Raw genomic sequence first — 23,063 nt, 5'->3', positions numbered from 1 at the left:
TGGTTTCACTGGGATTTAATTGTGCAGAATCACATGCAGGCTCAGTGGATGCAATAAGGCTTTTAAGGTTATTGCCATTAAGATACAGTTCTATGTTGTGCTTAAGACCTTTGTTTATAATAATCCAAACAAAGTGTTACATCATAATATGGCTGCCTGTTCAGTCACATATTACTGCAACTGTAAAATTGATTTTAAAAAAAAGTGGTGTGGCACACTATATTAATATAATTACTACCGTCACATTATTCATGTACCTCATGTATGTGTTGTTGCCTGTTTATGGCATTGTATTTACAGAATACCATATAAGTAACATTCATACAACTGGCAACCACATTCTCCCAATTGCACGGTATAAAAAGCCTTCTGGAAATCTAAAAATATGGAACCAATTTGGCATCCTCTGTCGATAGCACTCATTACTTTGTCAGAATAAAGTACTTATTGTGTTTCACAAGAACGACATTTCTGAATCCGTTTTGACTGTTTGTCAATATATCGTTTCCTTCGAGTTAAAACTTAATGTTCGAACGCAGTATACGTTCCAAAGTCCTTTTGCAAATCGACTTTAACGATATATGCCTGCGGATTACTCCTATTTCCTTTGTTGGGTATTTTGTGACTCGTGCAACTTTCCAGTCTTTAGATACGGATCTTTCATCGAGCAAGCTGTTGTACTCGATTGCTAAATAAGGATCTATTGTACCAGCATACTCTGAAAGGAACCTTATTCGTATACAATCTTGACCGGTACTGTTTTAAGCTGCTTCGCTACACCGAGGGTGTCTGCTTGTAAGTTACTCATGGTGGCAATTGTTCTTGATTCGAATTCTGGAATATTTAATTCGTCTTCTTTTATGAAAGAATTTGGGAAAACTGTTTAGTAACCCTGCTTTAGTGGCGCCGTCATCAATAACATTCCTATTTTTATAGCGCAGCGAAGGTCCTGATTGCGTCTTATCACTAATGAGGGTGGTCTGCCAAATTTAGAGACAGAGTTCCGTTATAGAAACTATTAAAAGTACCTCGCATTGAAGTTCGCTCTAAATTTAGAGCTTCTGTAAAACTTCGCCAATCTTCGGGGTTTTGTGTTCTTTTAAAACTGGCATGATGTTTTCGATGCTTCTGCAACAGTGCTCTGACATGTTTTGTGTGCCATGGGGAATCGGTACCATCTGTTATTAGCTTATGTGGTATACAGATGTCTCTCAGTTGCCGTCGATACTGTTTCTTTCAATTCAAACCACATCCAGCCTATGCTTACGTTTTTAGATTGGAAGGAGTGGAGACTGCCTCCTAACGTCAAGCCAGTTGTTATCTGTTTTTTTTTTTAAATAAATGTATTTTGCTTTTATTTTTGGTGAGTTTGGATGTTATAGTATTCAGTCTCGTTACAACAACCTTGTGCTCGCTAATCCTCGTATTTGTGAAAATGTTCCGTATTAGTTGAAAATTATTTGTTGCTAAGAGGTGAAGAATGTTTTTTCAAACCATTTACCCTCTGGGTGGACTCCTGAACTTACAGTTGAAAATAATTTTCTGAGAGCGCATTCAGTAAGGTTTCGGAAGACGTGTTATGCCTACCACCGACTTTAAACATGTATTTTTGCCAATATATCGACGGTAGCTCGAAGTCACGACCAATTATAATGGTGTGAGTGGGGTATGTATTGGAAATCAAACCCAAGCTTTCTCTGAACTGTTCAACAACCGTATTATCTGAATTGGAGGTCGGTAAAATGAACCAATTTTTTATATTAATTTATTCTGGTTTTGAAGAACACTTATACCCATACTAATTCACAGGAACTATCTACTCCAATTTCACTACAAGGAAAACTACTTCTGACTGCGATCAACGCTCCACCATCAACTGACCAACTGTATTTATTCTATAGTATCTGAACACTGTTAGATTCTTTGCAAAAATTTCGGCTGAACGTATTTCTGGCTTAACCCAGCTTTCTGTACCTATAACGATCTGAGCTTTAGTGCTTTCTATTAGCGCTTGGAGCTCTGTTTTTTTTTCCAACACACCTACGAAAGTTTGCAACTACAATACCGACTGTTGCTACCCTACCTTACTGTGTTTGCCTCTCACCCCTTTGTACTGACGCTCTTTCTGCGTGTAACCTAAAACACCGCCCAGTCCCCTCCACAAAGTAGGTACTAAAGGTGTTGATTAAATTTTAGTGGGTCTATTCCGGACATCATGTTAAAGTGTGGAGTAACGTATATAGAACGAATTTTATTGTCTGAAACGGGAGAAATTACATTTGATTTTCAAAAAAAAATAATTGTTTCGTTTCAGAAGAAAAGAAGAGTAGATGAACAGGAAACTTACCACATAATTAGCACAGCGTAACATGCCTGAAAATATTCTAGTAATGAAATACTTCAATGAGGAATGCAGAGACAATTGGAAGCAGATTAGGACAGGTTTCAGATTAGTTCACTGGGCATCAGCATAAGTGACATATTTCTGAAAGACAAGGAATCATATATCATATTAATAGATTTGGTAAAGGGTGTTGATGACGTGAAATACAACGTTTCCCAGTTTTAAACAATGTGGTGCCAATTATAGAGTATTAGGGGCTTTAATCACTAACGCCTATTCATGACAATCGTGTTTCCCGACGGCAGTGGCATTTTTAAACAAGATCATGCGCCATGCCACTAGGCCAGATGTGTGATGGAGTGGTTCGAGGAACAAAGTTGAGAGTTCCAGTTGTTGTGTTAGGCCACTCACTTGCCAGATCTGAACCAAATCGAACACATCGGGGATGTGATTGAGCGTGGCGTCAGAGCTCATCGCCCCCCCTCACTGGAATTTACGGGGATTAGATGACTTGTGTGCAGATGTCTCTCCAGCGACCTACCAGGCCTCGTTGCTTCCGTACCACGACGCGTTGCCGATGTTATTCGTGCCACAGGTGCAGATACCGGCGATTGGGTAGGTGGTCATAATATTCTGGCAGATCAGTGTATAATGCTGTACTTATTTTGAAGTGAAGAGGGTAGATGGCAAGGATTACAGAACTTCGCAAACCAATCTTGGAGTGCGCCATCAAAACAAGAACAGTCTATCCTCACTCATTTGATAAAAAAACGATTTATTTATTGGGTTTGTGCATAAATTCGAAGCGTTTTTCCGCACGTTTTAACAGACACAACAGATAGACATAACAGAGATTTTAGTTATCAATAATATATTCTCTTTCACTATTTACAACATTCCGCCAACGCTGGGCTTTTCCTTCCGAAAAAGAAGTTTCTTGAAGGTTGTACGACAGAGGGCGGGAAAGTAAAGACCTGAGGGCGCAAGATCAGGTGAATATGGTGGATGCGCAATGATTTTTCACACTTCTCCTTAGAGTGTTTTTTTTGTCCTGCAGAATGCGGGCGGGCGTTATCGTAGAGTAGCATAACTTCACGCTATTTTTCCTGGTCGTTGTTCATGGAGTGCGTCTGCTGCAAGACGTATCAGTTGTTGACAATAAGTGTGAGGATTGATGGCTACACCTAAGGGAAGCAATTCGTAGTACGCAACACCGTCGCTGTTCCACCAGATGCGCAACGTTATCTTTTGTGGATGCTCGCGTGTCTTTGCTCGGGGAGTTGCTGCTTTGTTCGTGCTCAACCATCCCTTTCTTTTCTTTATGTACCATAAAAACAACATTTCTCGTTACCAGTGATGACACAGGTTAGGAATAGGCGGTATTGTTCACGAGCCAGTTGACGACGAATATGCAGAGGTGCACATATACATATACATATGCAGTACCCTCCCCAATGTATGCAGATGTCGCACGATGTTTGAAGGATCACATTTCATAGAATTTACCATTTACAGAGTACACTGATGTGGATATCGTGCACTAATGCGTTTAAACGACCTTCATCAAACCCCAAAGGTCTTCCTAACGTTAAAATGATTCTTCTTAAAATGAGAAAACCATTTTCCTGGCGTGCTCTGTCCAATGGTATTAGTCCCAAACAAACCACAAATGTTTCTGGCTGCCTCCGCTGCTGTCGCCCCTCTATTGAAACAGGAGAATATGTCTGAAATGTTCCTATTTCTCAACTTAGCACTTCATTTTCTAGCGTCCGCAGCTGTACTCACTATCTACAAATGACAATATCAGAAAATGTAAACTCAGATAGCAACAGTGAACTGCAAATAAAAGAAGACAATCGACGAATAAACTCATAGCAACCGCTATACCACCATGCAAAAACAAAAGTGCTACGAACTTAACGCACCAACCTAATATCATGAAAGCAATTCGTGTGTCATGAAGGTTGCTCTTTCCACTGACAATTCTCCCAACTCTTCCTTACTGGTGGTGGCGTGTGCTATGTCGTCTGTGTACCACATTCTGTTTTCTTTCTCTTTTATTTATTTACTTGGTTTTTGAAGAAATATCCAAGAAACTCCAGGCACGAGAAAGGCGATGTGTATTACCGAAAGGTTTACGCTTACTATTCCGAGTCTTCAGAACACGGCAACTGAAGGAGCATATTACCTACTCACAGTTATCTTACGCATAATGACTGTAATAACCCTGTAGACAACAGCGTTTACTGAAAAGTACTGTCCTCCCAGCACATCATTCGTGGATGGATTAGAAGAGAAGCAAAAATTATAAAGCTACAGCATTTGCCTTTCTCACACACCGTAGTTAGGTTTGCTGCCTCTCCCGGGATTAAGAAAAGCAAAGTTGGAAAAAATTGCACAACTTTTATAAATTTAGTCCCATTTCAGAGTTCAAATGACTTTTCAATCTAAAATCCAGTATACAATAGTGTGTGTGTATGTGTGTGTGTGTGTGCATGTCGGAACGGAATGTTAAAGGGGAAAAAACAGTGTGAGGGACGGAAAGACTACGATGGATGCTGCGAACGCTACGCTAACTGAGACATAAGCAACTAACATATTGTTTATATATTTTTTCAGGTATGCGGTTTGGCCTCATGCAGACGAAAATGGGCCTAGCCAGTTTGCTCAGTCACTACAGTGTCGAACCCTGTGATCGTACTGTTCGGAAATTGGAGTGGACTAAACGTTCTCTCTTCCTGAATCCTGTCTCAGGAATATGGCTGCGCTACACTTCTAGGAAAAAATAAATGTAAAAGTAATTATATACATAATTCAATGTTTGCAAATGCACAGAAAAATATTTCTTTGCAAAATATTTATTTTACTGCCTCTGAAGACTGCTTTTTTAAAAGTGCTGTTGCTTTTTGTGTTATAAGCTATTTTTTCTCATTTCGTGTTTTAACACTCTATAAATCTCCACAAAGGACATATTACACACATTTTATAAAGAGAATAATCAAAGTATTTCATAAATATGACTGTAATTGGTGCTATTTTATATATGGAGAGAGTGATAACTTATTTTACAAGAAACAGATGGAGGAATGTTTTCTTATATATGTGAGTACTGTGTTGTGGCTGTGTAACATTCAGAAATACTAATGAACGCTGTTAGTCCTGATCATGACATTTTAGGTTGCATTACTTCTTATTGGTGATCAGTGAACCGTTTTTAAATTTTTGTTTTGCCTTTGCTTCTGTATGGATGCATTCTCACTACATGGCAGCATTATATTTGATCATGATATGTTGTCAACTGGTAGATAATATATTTCAATTAAGATTTTGGTACCTGTGAGCTTTGTATATTTTTTGTTCGTGCTTGTGTCTGGATGTATTCGCAATAAATGTCAGCATTACATTTAGACACCAAATGTTGTTAATACATATGTGATATTTTTCAGTAATACATTTTGTAACTCTGAGCTTTGCATTCTTTCTGTAATAAACATATTTTTATATTCATCTATAGAATTTGATACAATCATTTTTCACAGCAAAATTCACATGAGTTTAGAAAATACTACATTCAGTGTACATTTGCAGCATCATTCTCACTGTATCAGTGACCAATGTAATACTATTGCTTTGAAATAACGTTCCCTACAGAAATTTTGTCAACGTGGTTTGATGGCCAGAGAAGTATGTTGCAGAATAAAGTGTGTGTTGAATTATAGTGTTACTACTGTTAGTGCAAAACTGGTTCTCAGGGTCTGTAATGTATCATGGAATATTTGACTAAAATTACAACTGAATTTAAAAGCAGAAACGTCAGATATCAGTCTCCTATGATAAGAGACCATTCATATGGCAGAGTTTCATCAGTTCTCACAGCTTAGGCCGACCTCTACTCCACTCTAGAACTTAATCTCTCACTGGAGGCTTCTGTGAGACTAGTTTTATACACAACGAAAAATTTAAAAATGCAGAGCATTTCAGTGAATCACACATTTTCATATGATCCATCGGTAAAAAAGTCTGGAAGTTAATTACAGAACACCTTTATTAATATGAAAGGCTGTAATGAATTGAATATGTTGTAAAATGACAAGGGTTGCAGGCATCAAAACAGCGTCATTTTCATATAAGAGAAGATAAAAATAAAAAATGGTTTAAAATTGAAAAAGAAAAATTGCTTAAAATATTGTCCTACAGACAAATTTTACGCACCATAGTTGCTACTGTTATTAGTCTGAAGACTGGTTTGATACTTCTCACCACACTGTCTTATTGTGTGCAGGCCTCTTCATCTCTCAATAACTATTTCTACCTACACCCATTTGAAGCAGCTTACTGTTTTTATGCCTTGGTCACCCTCCGTAATTTTTACCTCCCACACTTCCCTCCGTTAACAAATTGACGATCCCTTGATGCTTAAGTACGTGTCATTCCAACTGATCCTCTCTGTTAATCATTTTATGCTGTGTACTCCTGGTTTTTTTTTCGATTTCATTCAGTATCTTATTATTAGTTATTCTATCTACCTGTCTAATCTTCACCGTTCTTCTTCAGGATCACATTTCAAAGCGCTTCTCTTCTCTTCTTGTATGAACTACTTACCACCCACATTTCACTTCCATACTAGGCTACAGTTTAGACATGTCCTCAGAACTGACTTAGTAACACTTATAATTATACTGGATGTTAACAGATTTCTCTTTGTCAGAAATTATTTTCTTGTTACCTCAGCCATCAACAGCTATTTTGATGGCAAAACTCATCTACTACTTTTATTGTCTCGTTTCTAACCCAATTTCAAGAGTAAAACCTGATTTAATTCCACAACTTTTCATTAACCTTATTTTTACTGTTGTTGATGTTCATCCTATAATCGTTTCCAATACACTATCCATTCTGTTCAACTGTTCTTCCGAGTCGTTTGCCGTCTCTGACAGAAATATTGTGTCACTGACAAGTCACATAGATTTTGTTTCTTGTCCCTGAACCTTAAATCCCTTTCCAAATTTCTTCTTGATTTCCTTTACTACTTGTTCATTGTACAACATAATATCAGGTATAGGCTACAGCCCTGTCTCAGTCCCTTGTAACCACTGCTTCCCTTTCATGTACTTCGACTCTTGCAACTGTAGTCTGGTTTCTGTAAAAGTTGTAAATGGCCTTACATGACCTTTTTTTATCCCTACTGCATTCAGAACATGAAAGAGTGAATTCCAGTCAACATTTTCAAAAGGTTTGTCTACTGCTACCAATGCTATAAGCATAGGTTTGCTAACCTAACTTCCAAGATAATTCTTAGAGTCAGTACTGCCTCAGATGTTCCTACATTGCTCTGGAACCCAAACTGATCTTCCCTGAGGTTCGGTTCTATGTATCTCCCATTCTTCTGTAAATTATTCGTGTCAGTATCGTGCGACTATGACTAATTAAACTGATGGTTCAGTATTATTCGCACCTGTCAGCAACTGCCTTCTGGTATTTTTACATTTTTCTTGAATTCTGATGGTATTTCATCTGTCCTGTATATCTTAAACAGTAAATGGAATAATTTCATCATGGATGGCTTTTCCAAGGATCTCAATAATTCCGACGGAATGTCGTCTACTCCAGGGGAGTAGTTTCAGCTTAGGTTTTTCAGTGCTCTGTCAGATTTTAGTTACAGTATCAGATCTCCGTACTGATTTACTTCCTTTCCAGTTTGAATATACTGTCTTCAAGTTCATTTCCCTTGAATAATCCTTCTGAACATTCCTTTCACTTTTCAACTTCCCTTCTTCGCTAACTACTGGTTTAGTATCTCAGTTCTTTATATTCATACAGCTGCTTCTCTTTTGTGCAAAGGTCTGTTAACTTTTCGTATAAAGGTGTCTAACTTTTCCCTACTCACACATGCTTCTGGAGCTTTGTATTTATTTATCCTCTAACTATTTCTTCTTAGCCGATTTGCATTTTCTGTCACTCATTATTTAGACTTCTATATTTCCTTGTGACTGCGTCATTTGCTGCTTCGGTGTCTCCTACATTACCCAAGAATTTCTGATAGGCTGTGGCTTTATACCTATTTGATCCTCTGTTTCCTTCCTACCTAATCTATGAAACTTACCCAAACAGCTTCTATTGTGCTCTTTTTTCTTTTTTGCAGCTAATCATTACCAAATGTCACCCTTGAAATAGTCCGCCCTCGGTAGCTGAGTGGTCAGCGCAACAGAATGTCAATCCTAAGGGCCTGGGTTCGATTCCCTGCTGGGTCGGAGATTTTCTCCGCTCAGGGACTGGGTGTTGTGTTGTCCTAATCATCATCATTACATCCCCATCGACGCGCATGTCGCCAAAGTGGCGTCAAATCGAAAGACTTGTCCCAGAGAACGGTCTACCCGACCGGGGCCCTAGTCACTCGACATTTACATTTATTTATCTTTGAAATGCTGAACAACCTCTGCTTGTTTCTATTTACCAAGATACCATTTTCTTAATTACATACTTTACTGATATTTCTACAGTTTTAATCTGCTGTTCGTAACAAGTAAATTATGGTCAGTCCAGATCTGCCCTTGGAAATTTTTAAAGTATAAAATTTGGTTTCAAAATCTATGTCTTACCTGTACAAACTCAGTCTAAAACTCTAAGTCTCCCGAGGTCTCTCCCATGTACACACTTTTCGTTCACGATTCTTAAACCAAGTTTTAGCAATTAGTAAATTATGCTCTGTCCAAAATTCCACCATTCGAGTTACTCTTTCATTCTTTTCCCTCCATCCTTGTTATCCTGCTATTTTTACTTCTCTTCCTCTTCCTACTATCTAGTTCCAGTCCCCCATCAAAACTTTTTTTAGGTCTCTTAATTGACTAAATAATTTCTTTTATTTCTTCATACATTCTTCCAATATATTCGTCATCTGCGGATCTAACTGGCATATAAACTAACTTGCATACAAACCTGTATTTCTTTGGTTGATGTTGGCCTTATATCCGTCTTGGCTGCGATAATGCGTTCACTTTGCTGTTCATAATAGCTTACTCGCACTTCTATTTTTATTATTCATTGTTATACTTACTCCTGCTTTACTCGTATCTGATCTTGCGTTTATAATCCTGTGCACACCTGACTGGATGTTCTATTCTTCCTGCCACCTCGTTTAACGGATTCCCGCTGTATCTAACTTCAACTTATTCATTTCCCTTCTTAAACTGTCTAATGTGCCTTGCTAACATTACATTCCACACACTGACTTGTAGAACGTCAGTTCTGTTTTCCCTAATCACATCATCCTGAGTAATCTCTGCTTGGAGACGTGAATGAGGGCCTATTTTACCTCCGGAATAGTTTAACTGAGAGGATGACATCATCATTAAGCCACACAGCACAGCTATATGCACTCTTGAAAAGTAGTGCCTGTAGTTTCCCCTTGCTTTCACCCATTCACGGTACCTTCATAGCAAGAGCTTGTTGGATAATGCTGCAAGACCGAATCAGTGAGGCATTCAGACTGTTACTCTTACAACTACCGAAAAAGGCTGTTGCCGCTCTTCAGGGACTGTGGGCTACTCTGGCCTCTTTATGGATACAACTCCGTTGTGGTTGGACCTACTACATCCCTGCTACCTTTATTGTTGATACACCCAAACCATCTCATCTCGGCAAGGTCCATGGTTCATCAGGGGTTATACACATTATGTGGTGAAAATAGCATTTACCTGGATAATTAGGCTAACTGCCAGAACTTCTTTGTTCGTCAAAGTACAACCTGCGAAAAGAACGTTAATCACATTGATAAGATATCAGAGTTGGGACACGGATTAAGACGTCCATGTTAATGAAAGACTCAGTTTCATTATTTGGACTTTATTTACAGAATGGTTGAATAAGACGATTGCAAATAACCCTCGAGCATAAGAAACAAGAACCACCACTCCCTTTCACTAGCTATAACTTCATATTTTCAGTCTGTAGCCCTGTCTAATCATACTTGATTAATCTTGCTTCACTCATGTAATCGCACTCTAAAATGTGGTCGCCTTGCACGCTTGTTGCTCTTACCATAGTATGTCCCTTTGCTCTTTGTGGGCAGTTACCCTACACTCATTTACAGAATATTATGTTTGTTAAAATAACCTCGTATTCTGGACATGAGCAAAAGTTTTTACTTGTAATTTGTAACATTTAAATTTGCAAGGAAATTTTGACAATCAATTCTAGGCACCCTTGTCTTCTAACGTTGTACACTACCAGTCTCCCATGGCTCTAAGCCCTACTCATACATTACAGCAGAACGTACTGCACGTCAATAGTTGCACGACTAGATGACGTGTAACCTGTAGCAGTGAGTGTGACAGAAGGACAGAGGTGTAAACCAAAACACCTAAAACAACAACAAAGAAAACTTTTATTTTAACTCCCAGAAAGATATCATAATTACAGACAGCCCGTTAGAACCATTCATATTCACACAGAAGCACAGGCATCATTCAGTGGTTTGATCCGATTTTCGCTTCAAGCAATAAAAGGCTTGCAATCACGGATGAACCTCTTTCGCTTGCAGGAAACCAAGTTCCCATGTTTTCAGTTATTCATGCAGTGCCTTCTGCGACAGCTGCCTAAGGAATCCGGTCATTTTCATTGAATGTTATTTACTGTAACATCCTGATTTGTAGAGCTGCTAGCATCATGTATTCTAATGGATAGTCCGAAATTTATATTACTCTCTTACGTATTCGGGACTAGCTGTGTTTCTGTTCTTCAGGCTCTTCTTTCTTGTTTAATACGAGTAAATAAAAGAGAATACACACTTATAAATAATGACTGACAGAAAAGGCAGAATGGCAAAACAGAGATGATTAGGGGCTAGATGGAAGGTTGTAGAAGCGTGCATGACTAGAGGAAAGATAGATGCCGTTACAGGAAAATTAAAGAGATTTTTGCAGGAAACAGAAGCAGTTGTGTGAATACCAAGAGCTGAGCTGATAAGCCAGCAATAAACAAAGACGTAAGATATGATAGAGGTAAAGCAGGAGTAGGTTTAATAATGAACAAGAAAAAAAGAAATTCGCGTAAGCTACTATGAGCAGCAAAGTTAACTTATTATCATAGCCAAGACTGACATGAAGCCAACACCCGCCACAAAAGTACATGTTTGCATGCAAATATTGCGTATGTTACGTCGCAACGATGGCAATAATTTACTTGTATTAAACAAGAAAGAAGAGCTTGAAGAGCAGAAACACAGCCACTCCGGGGCACGTAAAAGAGTAATATAAATTACGAATTATCCGTTAGAGTGCAGAATGCTGGCAGCTCGAAAGAGCACAAAGTTATATCAGGTAACATGCATTGAGAATGACCGAGTCAATTTGGTAACTATCGCGGAAGACACCGCATGAATACATAAGAGCATGGAAATTTAGTGGCATGCAAGCGGAAAGGATTCATCCGTGACTCTATGCTTTTTACTGCTTTAAGTGAAAATCGAGTCGACCCCTTGAATGATGCTTGTGATGACATCATCAATGTGGATGTGAATGATTCTGGCGGGCTGTCCATAATATTGACGTCTTTCTGGTGTGTAAAATAAAAATTTTCTTTGTTATTATTATTTTATGTTTTGTTTCGTACATTTGTCCTTTTGACACACTTACTAGTAAATTAAATGTTTTCTTTGTTATTATTTTATGTTTTGGTTGATACATTTGTCCTTTTGTCACTCACTACTATAGGTTACAGAATACACGGTGAAATGTTGACAAGAAAACTAAGCACTTATATCGTCGAAAGAATTGTGAATGTGAGAAGAGGGGGAATCACTTTTACAGAGTTTTGTACGTGTAATGACACGTTAGTTTCACCTGGAAAAAGAGCACTGCGGGTGACGATGCAGGAGGATAATACATGCCATCAATGCGATGTTTTGTCTCAAGGATGTTGGAACACCATCTAATTATCCTACGAAGCATTAGTCCGAAACTTAGGAAAGCCTGAACGCGAAAGCGTTTAACACGTTATAACACGGAAACTAATTATCGTACGAGTACCAAACGTGGTGGCATTAATATCCCGAGTATGGGGTGCACGATTTCCACGCATCACAGCGGCACCGTCCAGTTCCCAGTATGGTCAGTCATCGTGGTTCATAGTCTCACACAACTGACCAGTCGCAATGCACTTCTTGTCGTGTCAACATGAGCTTGGGCGAAAGGAGCAAGGCATTATTGGTGAAGCTCTATTATCGAAACAACAGCAATGCTGCAGCTGCACTTCGAGAATATCGCCGGCTGAAAGAATTACGGAAGGGTACTCTTTGTGTACCTGCTGTGCGGAGCATGATGAAGAAGTTAGAATCAACTGGAGAACCCGGCGTCGCTCCAGGGAGAGGCCAACGACCGGTTGCACCACAGGCGGTTGATGAAATTGCTGCTGGTATGGCAGACAACACTGTGCGCAGTTCCCAATCGTCAGGCAGTGTGCGAGCTGTGTCACGACAGTTGAACATCCCGTGGTCCACTGTACGGAAGGTGCTTCGAACCATTCTCAAATGGTACTGTACAAGATCCATATCGTACAGCAGGCTTGCGCCACAGGACACACAACGACGTGTTGACTTCGCTCTCCACTTTCTCGCAAGGACTGAAGTTGACGAGGGCTGGCCCTGGACCGTCCTATGGACACACGAACCTCATTTTTCTCTGATGGGTGAGGTGAAGACACAGAATTGCCGAGTGTGGGGATCTTCACCTCCAGTCACTGTGCACGAAGTTCCTCTGTATGGTGAACGTGACACCTTGTAGAGTGCTTTCTCTGCTACGTTCATCGTTGGCCCATTCTTTTTTGAGCAGGTTGGCGCCCTAGGACCAAAGACGTGCAGTGTGACTGGCCAGCGTTACTGCGACATGCTTCGCAAGCATGTCATATCCGCCCTACAGGAGAGAGACACTTTGAACTCAACAGTTTTCATGCAAGGTGGGGCCCCACCGCACATCGCTCGTGAAGTTCACCTGCTTCCCCGAAACACATTTGGAAACGATTTAATTATCGGCCGATCGTTCCCAAATGCTTGGCCGGCACGGTCATCTGATCTCATTCCCCGTGATTTTCTGGTTGTGGGGCTACCTGAAGGACAGGATTTACCAGGGGAACGTTGAGACATGTGCTGAACTGAAGCTCAGCATCTCAAGAGAGGTAGCCAGCATAGGCAGCATACCTACGGACATGCTTCGTTCTGCTGTGCAGTATGCAATCCTGCGCCTTTGGATTCTTCTGGAGACTGATGGGCGCCGTATTGAGTCCCTCTTGCAGCAGTAATGGTACAGCTATATAATGGTATGATTTACCGTAGTAGCACATTAAAATTGTTTCAATTCAATTGATTTTGCATTATTTCTCTTTGTCTTGTCATTGACATTAATGCTACCAAGTCTGGTACTCATACTGTAATTAGTTAAGTAGGGAAAGTTTAATTATAACCACCAGGTATCTATTTCCTATTCTTCTGCATTTATCTTTTTCCCTTTTATTTCTTTTCTTATTTCTCAAACTTCTCCTCCTTCTCTACCTCCTCCTTCTCCGTCTTCTTCTTTCTCCATCAGTTTTTGGTTATACCATCTTTTCTACTGGTTCTCGTAAATAATACACTGTCCTGTTGTGATACTAGTGCAAATTGTTGTTAACACGCTGCTTGACAAAAAATGTGATGCATCTAGCAGACATGGTTGGGTGTCAGTGTAACTTCCTACATGTACAAAACCTCGGCGTTTATGTAAATGACTGGCGTTGCGATTCTCTGTGACAGGTACAACAGCCAGCATGGTACATTAGCGCCATTCGTTTTTAGCGTTATTACCAAGTCGATGAGAGCGTATAAGGGAGGTGAACAGTGTCAGATGTAGAGTGATCACTCTGAAGCATACACAGATACTGTATACGCGTCTGGGACATCGTTACTAGCACCTAATTATTGCTCTCCGTTTGGCAGGCTGGGTTAATCGAGCAATATACTGACTTTCATGGCATTCGGATGAGACAGTGCCTCGACGTTGGAATGAATACTCTTCATCAAAGGTATGGTCAGCCACGTCTGACAACCATAAGGGAGGATCACCGTACTGCACACCAAGCACATCTTACCGCCTTCACATCTGCTCTTGCCATTCGAGAACAAGTGATGGACTCCCTGCAAAATTCTTCGTCGTACTGAATCTTTGGTCGGAGACTAGTAGCACTCGGACTAAGAAATTACCGTCCCACATGTAGGCTGCGGTTAACACCACAATACAAACGGCCGGCTTTGGACTGGTGCTGTCACTGTACAGCATAGACTGCTGATGAACAGCGTTGTCTTGTATTCAGCGATGAATTGATGGTTCTGCACTACCACGGATGACCATCGTCAGCGAATGTGGTGGCTACCTGGAGGGATGTTTCACTCTTGCAATGTTTTGGAGACGCACAGCAGTGATACTCCTGACGTCATGGTGTGGGGAGCCATCAGGTCAGGGATGCTAGCTTTGAAGGGAACTTTGACGTCACAGCGGCATGTCGCGGACATTCTGCATAAGCATCTGTTTGTTACTACTCATATGACAGTGCCATGTCGCCATTAAATCATTGGTAAAATGACTCCATATAAATTACACAATGAATCTTGTTCGAATTTTCGTATCTGGATGTTGGAAATGGATAAATGGCCTATCAGACCGGGTGATGTGAGCATGTTTGTTTGCTTGAAGCTAGTCAGAGTAATTAACAAACATTTACACTACTGGCCATTAAAATTGCTACACCACGAAGATGGCGTGCTACAGAGACGAAATGTAACCGACAGGAAGAAGATGCTGTGATATGTAAATGATTAGCTTTTCAGAGCATTCACACAAATTTGCCGGCGGTGGCGACACCTACAACGTGCTGACATGAGGAAAGTTTCCAACCGATTTCTCATACACAAACAGCAGTTGACCGGCGTTGCCTGGTGAAACGTTGTTGTGATGCCTCGTGTAAGGAGGAGAAATGCGTACCATCACGTTTCCGACTTTGATAAAGGTCGGATTGTAGCCTATCGCGATTGCGGTTTATCGTATCGCGACATTGCTGCTCGCGTTGGTTGAGATCCAATGACTGTTAGGAGAATATCGAATCGGTCTGTTCAGGAGGGTAATACGGAACGCCGTGCTGGATCCCAACGGCCTCGTATCACTAGCAGTCGAGATGACAGGCATCTTATCCACATGGCTGTAACCCATCGTGTAGCCACGTCTCGATCCCTGAGTCAACAGATGGGGACGTTTGCAAGACAACAACCATCTGCACGAACAGTTCGGCGACGTTTGCAGCGGCATGGACTATCAGCAGACCATGGCTGCGGTTACCCTTGACGCTGCATCACAGACTGGAGCGCCTGCGATGGTGTACTCAACGACGAACCTGGGTGCACGCATGGCAAAACGTACATTTTTCGGATGATTACAGGTTCTGTTTACAGCATCATGGTGGTCGCATCTGTGTTTGGCGACATCGCGGTGAACGCACATTGGAAGCGTGTATTCGTCATCGTCATACTGGCGTATCACCCGGCGTGATGTTATGGGGAGCCATTGGTTACACGTCTCGGTCACCTCTTGTTCGTATTGACTGCACTTTGAACAGTGGACGTTACGTTTCAGATGTGTTATGACCCTCCGGCCAGTGTGGCCGAGCGGTTCTAGGCGCTTCAGTCTGGATCCGCGTGACCGCTGCTGTCGCTGGTTCGAATCCTGCATCGGGCATGGATGTGTGTGATGGCCTTAGGTTAGTTAGGTTTAAGTAGTTCTAAGTTCTAGGGGACTGATGACCTCAGATGTTAAGTCCCATAGTGCTCAGAGTCATTTGAACCATTTGTTACGACCCGTGGCTCTACCCTTCATTCGATCCCTGCGAAACCCTACATTTCAGCAGGATAATGTACGACCGCATGTTGCAAGTCGTGTACCGGTCTTTCTGGATACAGAAAATGTTGGACTGCTGTCCTGGCCAGCACATTCTCCAGATCTCTCACCAATTAAAAACGTCTGGTCAATGGTGGCCGAGCAACTGGCTCGTCACAATACGCCAGTCACTACTCTCGATGAACTGTGGTATCGTGTTGAAGCTGCATGGGCAGCTGTACCTGTACACGCCATCCAAGCTCTGTTTGACTCAATGCCCAGGTGTATCAAGGCCGTTATTACGGCCAGAGGTGGTTGTTCTGGGTACTGATTTCTCAGGATCTATGCATCCAAATTGCGTGAAAATGTAATCCTATGTCAGTTCTAGTATAATGTATTTGTACAATGAATACCCGTTTATCATCTGCATTTCTTCTTGGTGTAGCAATTTTAATGACCAGTAGAGTAATTAGTGATCAGGGATAAAATTTTTCCGAATTTTCATAGCCAAACAAAGAGTAAGACATATTCGAACCGGTTATCAAATTGATCAGTGTGAGGTCTTGTTTTGAAAAAGAAAATATTTAGTTGCTGCAACATAATCAGTATACTTAAGAAAACTTAATTAGTTAGGCAGCGGAGAATTACATAATTTATTTTTTTTCGAATTTTCACAGTCAAACGAAAATCCGGAAATGGATAATGGGGTGTGAAATTGGCCTGTGACATTTCCTTTCGCAAAAAATATTCCATTGAATCTTTCTAGGGGATTAAAACTATATGCCACACCGAGACTCGGACCTGAGACTTTCGTCTTTCGGGGGCAAAAGTGCTCTACCAGATTTTTTTTCCGTCTCCCAGTCGTCTTTCTTCCTCAGAAAGATCGGATCTATGCGGACTTCGCATGACGTCTTCATAACGTCTGTTTAGATACTTTTAAATCATCATTTATTACAGAATGTGGCCAGCTCCCCGGCCGAAAGTGCTGGGCTACCGAGTCGACGTGAGGTATCAAATGCCGACTGAGATATTCAAGCGCGACTCACGATCTGCTCTTACAGCTTTTCAGCCTCCAGCAAATTTATTACGTTCGACCTCAGAATATGTTGTACAAATCTGCAGCAAAGGATATAAAGTATGTTGGTTGTAATGACGCGGTTTCGTTCTTTTATCCCTCACATATACAGGAGTCACCTGCGTTCTTTTTATAGCACGGCTGCGAGTGGTACAACAATCTTTGTAGGCACACTGGACAGTCCGCATTGATATATCAAACAAACGTGCGACTTCATGCAACGTGTGGCCACCTGCCACTGGCGACGCTCTCCTAATCTCGATGCATCTGTCAGGAAAATTTGATATAACTATTGTTCACTGTAGCTTTGTGGCCATCATACAATGTGTCTTTTTTTTCCTTTAAAAGCACACAAGTGGCCCATCGGGACCATCCGACTGCCGTGTCATCCTCAGTGGAGGATGCGGATAGGAGGGGCGTGTGGTCAGCACACCGCTCTCCCGGTCGTTAGCATGGTTTTCTTTGACCGGAGCCGCTACTATTCGGTCGAGTAGCTTCTCAATTGGCATCACGAAGCCGAGTGCACCCCGAAAAATGGTAACAGCGCATGGCGGCTGCATGGTCACCCATCCAAGGGCCGGCCGCGCCCGACAGCGCTTAACTTCGGCGATCTCACGGGAACCGGTGTATCCACTGTGGCAAGGCCGTTGCCTTTTTTTTCCCCTTTATTGATTTTCAATTCTCCCCCGAAGGGGGCGGGCTGGCACCAGCTTAGTATGCCATTCTTCAGCCTGCAGAATTGTTGAAACATAAGAAGATAATAAACAATAAAGGTAGGCGATAAAACGGTGACTTAAATTGTCAAACGGCGGGAAAATGTGGAAAGTTAAAACATAGAACAAAAGGGTTGGCGATGCTAATAAAATACACAGGAAGCAGATAGGTAAAATAGTAGACAGACAATTAAAAAACACGGCCACAGTCTGGTTTCTGCTCGCAAGAGATACAAAAATCACACCCAGCGACAGTATGAATTCCGTTCGCAACATTCCGGATAAGACGCACGACACGTAACACTCACGGGAAACACTGCACTAAAAAGCTGCCACGAAGATGACACACCACAGCCAAGGGCAGATGAGGGGGACGGGGGGAGGGCCAGATGAGGGGAAAAAAAGGGGGCAGGGCAAGATGAGGGGAAAAAAAGGGGGCGAGGAGAGGAAAAACGAAGTGGGGGGGGGGGGGAACAATGTATCCAGCTGGATGAGTTTTTAAAGGTACTAGGCGTGGAAGATCATATTGTGACATATAAGCCTTAACTGTACAGAATGACTTCTTAACTGCCGCGCGGGATTAGCCGAGCGGTCTATGGCGCTGCAGTCATGGACTGTGCGGTTGGTCCAGGCGGAGGTTCGAGTCCTCCCTCGGGCATGAGTGTGTGTGTTTATCCTTAGGATAATTTAGGTTAAGTATTGTGTAAGCTTAGGGACTGATGACCTTAGCAGTTAAGTCCCATAAGATTTCACACACATTTGAACATTTGAACATTGATTTTTTAACTGTGTCATAAATGAATCTCCGTTTCACAACAAATTACGAGGACTTACTGAAAAGCAATGCTTCCGAATTTTTTATTCCGTTATCAACATCGGTTGAGGTATTGGATTCCACGTATACGCATTAGTCAGTCAATATTCCCGTTTCGCTGACGCAAAATGCAAACGTTTGTCAATAGAGGGCTCCGAATTGTAGCGTGTAACATGGCGGTGCGTAACTGTTCTACGTCTGTGTGTGAGAAACAGCACGCTGTAATCGAGTTCTGACTGCAGAAAATATGCCTCCAATTGAAGTGTATGGAGATGACTGTATCAACGTCAGTAATGTGCGACGTTGAGTTGTTCATGCAACTAGTGAAGGAAACGATGGTGCCAATCTCAACGTGTGCGACAGAACTCGGAAACTTACAGATCACCTTCGAGGACTTCACGTTGCCAGTGACGAACCGTTGGAAGCAAAGGTGAGACTGTGGCTCTGTCACCAAAATCATTCTACAGTGACGGTATGCACAAACTGGTCTTTCGTTAGGACTTGCGTGTTCGTTGGTATGTTGAGAAATAAATATGTACACATGAAGAATAAAGATGTAGAATGTTAGTAAAGTTTGCTTTATTTAATAAGCTGTAAGGGTTTCCACACAAAAAACTCTGAGGTATTACTTTTTAGGGCGTCCCCGCAGGAGGGATTTCTTCCATTTCTTCTTTACCAACGAAACTAAAGTCAACTAGAGTTCAGAGATTTGTGTATTAAATATATGTTGTAGCTTATTTTTCGTGCACTGCTTCTCAACTTCGTGCTCTGTTTAAAAAGAAATATCTAACAAACGTCTGCTACGATTAATATTCCCTAATGTTTGTGTAATCTTATTGCTTTTTGTGTTCTGTGTGGAATGTATGCATTTGTTTCTTATCCATGATGGATCCATTGCGACAGAATGCAAAAGTATACCGCAGATTCGAAATTCGTATTTCGCATATTTCCCATGACGTAAACTTTGGCTCGAACGCATAGCTCGTAGTGGTAACAACCTTGTAGTTCCGGTAAAAAACGCTTTAGGTAAATAAAACTGGTACAAATGCGTTGTCAGATATCTGAAAAGTATCTACAGCTTTTTAAACCGCAGTCACTAGACATACACGTCACAGACACCGCAGATTTAGTATCGAAAGGAAAGCTATCGTGACACGTGCGGAGGAACATATGACAAGTCATTAGAGCCACAACATGACTCAGCTGCTAATGATGTATTGTGTTTCCTCATCATCATGACTGGCAGTTTCCATCGGTTACGTAAAGTCACGCTCCCGACTCGTATTCGATAACAACGACCTTGAAGATTAGGAAACACTCAGCAAAAATGTAGTCCTTCGATGTACAGGAACCAAGTCAAGTGGAAAAACAGTTAAATGTTTGATTCATAATCTGGACAAACTTCGCACACCTGTGCGGTAGCATTCGACTCGGAGGTAGCCGCTTTGAATGTTGTTGATGGAAGAAATTTTCACTGCCAGTATTTGCGTAGAAAAAGGACTGGAGTGCTGATTAGCACACATTGCGCCAGTGTCCTGGATTAAATTCCATACCTCTCTAAAGTGTCTCATAGAATAAGGACATGTGACACTACTGTTGGTGACCCGTCCGTTTGATAGTGACATTAATCCCAAGGGTCTCGCACGTGCCATCTCAGAGGAGTGAGCTGTGTCCAGGCGCAGGATTTACCACTCTCCCTTCTCTCATCATCATACAGAACAAACATGACGCCACACTAAACACGCACATATTACTATCATCTACCCTCTCTACACACAGAGAGAGAGAGAGGATAGCTGCCATTGTGCGCGGATAAAGAAAAGTCAGGCGGTTGAGCATACCACTCGGGCTCTCACAGCCAACAGTGCCACACCATCCTTTCTTTTAGCACTTACGCTCATTATCTTCCTCGCCGTGTATTAGTAATGGATCTAAGAAGTAATCTTACACCCTGCAATTGTGCCGGATACGCCGGCATCTGTGGCCGAGCGGTTCTAGGCGCTTCAATCCGGAACCGCGCTGCTGCTACGGTCGCAGGTTCGAATGCTGCCTCGGGCATGGATGTGTGTGATGTCCTTAGGTTAGTTAGGTTTAAGTAGTTCTAAGTCTAAGTGACTGATGACCTCAGATATTGTCCCATAGTGCTTAGAGCCATTTGAACCATTTTTTTTGCGCCGGAAAGCTTATACTGTTTTGTTGTAAGAAGCAAAAGGTTGAATGGGTCTCTGCTTGCTCGCCGTAATAGTTCTAAGAACGGTAAGAGGACATTATTACTTCATATCGTTGTGAGTCTACAGATTGTTCGCGAAATTATGCATATTACTGAACTAAATAGACTTAATTCACACCGCGCCCGGGTTCCTGGGTTCGATTCCCGGCGGGGTCAGGGATTTTCTCTGTCTCGTGATGACTGGGTGTTGTGTGATGTCCTTAGGTTAGTTAGGTTTAAGTAGTTCTAAGTTCTAGGGGACTGATGACCATAGGTGTTAAGTCCCATAGTGCTCAGAGCCATTTGAACCATTTTTTGAACTTAATTCACAACATAAATTCTTGATGTCGAAGAGGAGGAAAACTGACTAGTATAGCATTAAATCACTTCTTTCTAGCACTTACCAAAGAGAAACCGCACATACAGTGGAGAGCAAGGGAAAGACACAGCAGCGTAAAACTGATTCAGAACACCCCAATGGATTATTAACACACGTGATACAGGAAGTAGCAAGGCACAAGCAACATGTGCTAACTCCCTTAAGAGCTGGCCACATTTCGCTGATATATATATATATATATATATATATATATATATATATATATATATATATATATATATATATATATATATATATACCGGGCGATCAAAAAGTTAGTATAAATTTGAAACCTGAATAAATCACGGAATAATGTAGATAGAGAGGTACAAATTGACTCACATGCTTGGAAGGACATGGGGTTTTATTAGAACCAAAAAAATACAAAAGTTCAAAAAATGTCCGACAGATGGCGCTTCATCTGATCAAAATAGCAATAATTAGCATAACAAAGTAAGACAAAGCAGAGATGATCTTCTTTACAGGCAATGCTCAATATATCCACTATCATTCCTCAACAATAGCTGTATTCGAGGAATAATGTTGTGAACAGCACTGTAAAGCATGTCCGGAGTTATGGTGAGGCAAATGTTGTCTTTCAGCATTCCTAGAGACGTCGGTCGATCACGATAAACTTGCGACTTCAGGTAACCCCAAAGCCAATAATCGCACGGACTGAGGTCTGGGGACCTGGGAGGCCAAGCATGACGAAAGTGGCGGCTGAGCACACGATCATCACCAAACGACGCGCGCAAGAGATCTTTCACGCGTCTAGCAATACTTTTTTGTTGTTGTAATAAAACCCCATGTCATTCCAAGCATGTGTGTCAATTTTTACCTCTCTATCTACATTATTCCGTGGTTTATTAAGTTTTCATATTTATACTGACTTTTTGATCACCTGGTTTATATATATCTTGATTTGGAGACGGGTGTAAGATCTTTGAACAGGTTTCGACATAGGTTTCCCCGAAGCTGATCTGTTGTTCTGTTCTGAACGTATATATATGCCCATGACGAACTCGATTCTGTACCCTAGAAAATAAAATTTTATGTTTCGAAATTGATTGTGCTCTCAGCAAAGAATACCACAAAAATTTTAAATTAACCCAGGAATGTTCAGCGTAAACACAAAGTGATACGAAGAGTGAATTCTACAGCTGGCAGAAGGATATGAGTGTGACGGCAGGTACCACATGTGAGTTAAGGCAAGTATGCAGAAGCACAAGCCACGAAGTGTCTAGCAGACTGGCGGCAGCACTGCCCACGGACGGTGTTGCACGTCGGTGGCCCATGACGTCTCCCCGCAAATAGACAGAGACAAACGACGTCTGTCTCGCAGGAGACACGCTGCACACGATGCGCCCAAGGGCGCACATTATGCGTACGTGCATTTTTCGCTAGGGACAGGCTTATCACTTGGACTGACATAAACAGTTTATAATATTCCTCTCTCAATCTTTTTCTGCTTTTTCCTTCCTATTTCTTCTCATCAGATTTATTTAATGATCGTAAGGTTGGCGTCACAGACAGTAAATACTATAACATCTGAAGTCGTAGATTAGTAATTAACTCGAGAAAATTCAGCTGTTTACACTATCTGATCAAAAGTATCCGGACGCCCCAGTGTAATCCGGAAC

General features: G+C 41.4%; 1 protein-coding gene across 1 annotated transcript in view; it reads left to right on the top strand.

Annotated features, from left to right (window-relative positions):
- The window catches only part of LOC124615764 (probable cytochrome P450 6a14), a 117,869-nt gene extending 112,031 nt beyond the window's left edge, over positions 1 to 5,838 (top strand). The window contains exon 7 of the mRNA XM_047143859.1: positions 4,964 to 5,838. Coding sequence (XP_046999815.1) covers positions 4,964 to 5,133 — 170 coding nt within the window. The 3' untranslated portion in view covers positions 5,134 to 5,838. The remainder of the gene's footprint in view (positions 1 to 4,963) is intronic.
- Positions 5,839 to 23,063: the final 17,225 nt, after the last annotated feature.

Source organism: Schistocerca americana, chromosome 5 (genome assembly GCF_021461395.2).
Source record: "Schistocerca americana isolate TAMUIC-IGC-003095 chromosome 5, iqSchAmer2.1, whole genome shotgun sequence".
NCBI lineage: Eukaryota > Metazoa > Arthropoda > Insecta > Orthoptera > Acrididae > Schistocerca > Schistocerca americana.
This window is presented reverse-complemented; position numbering and strand designations above follow the sequence as displayed.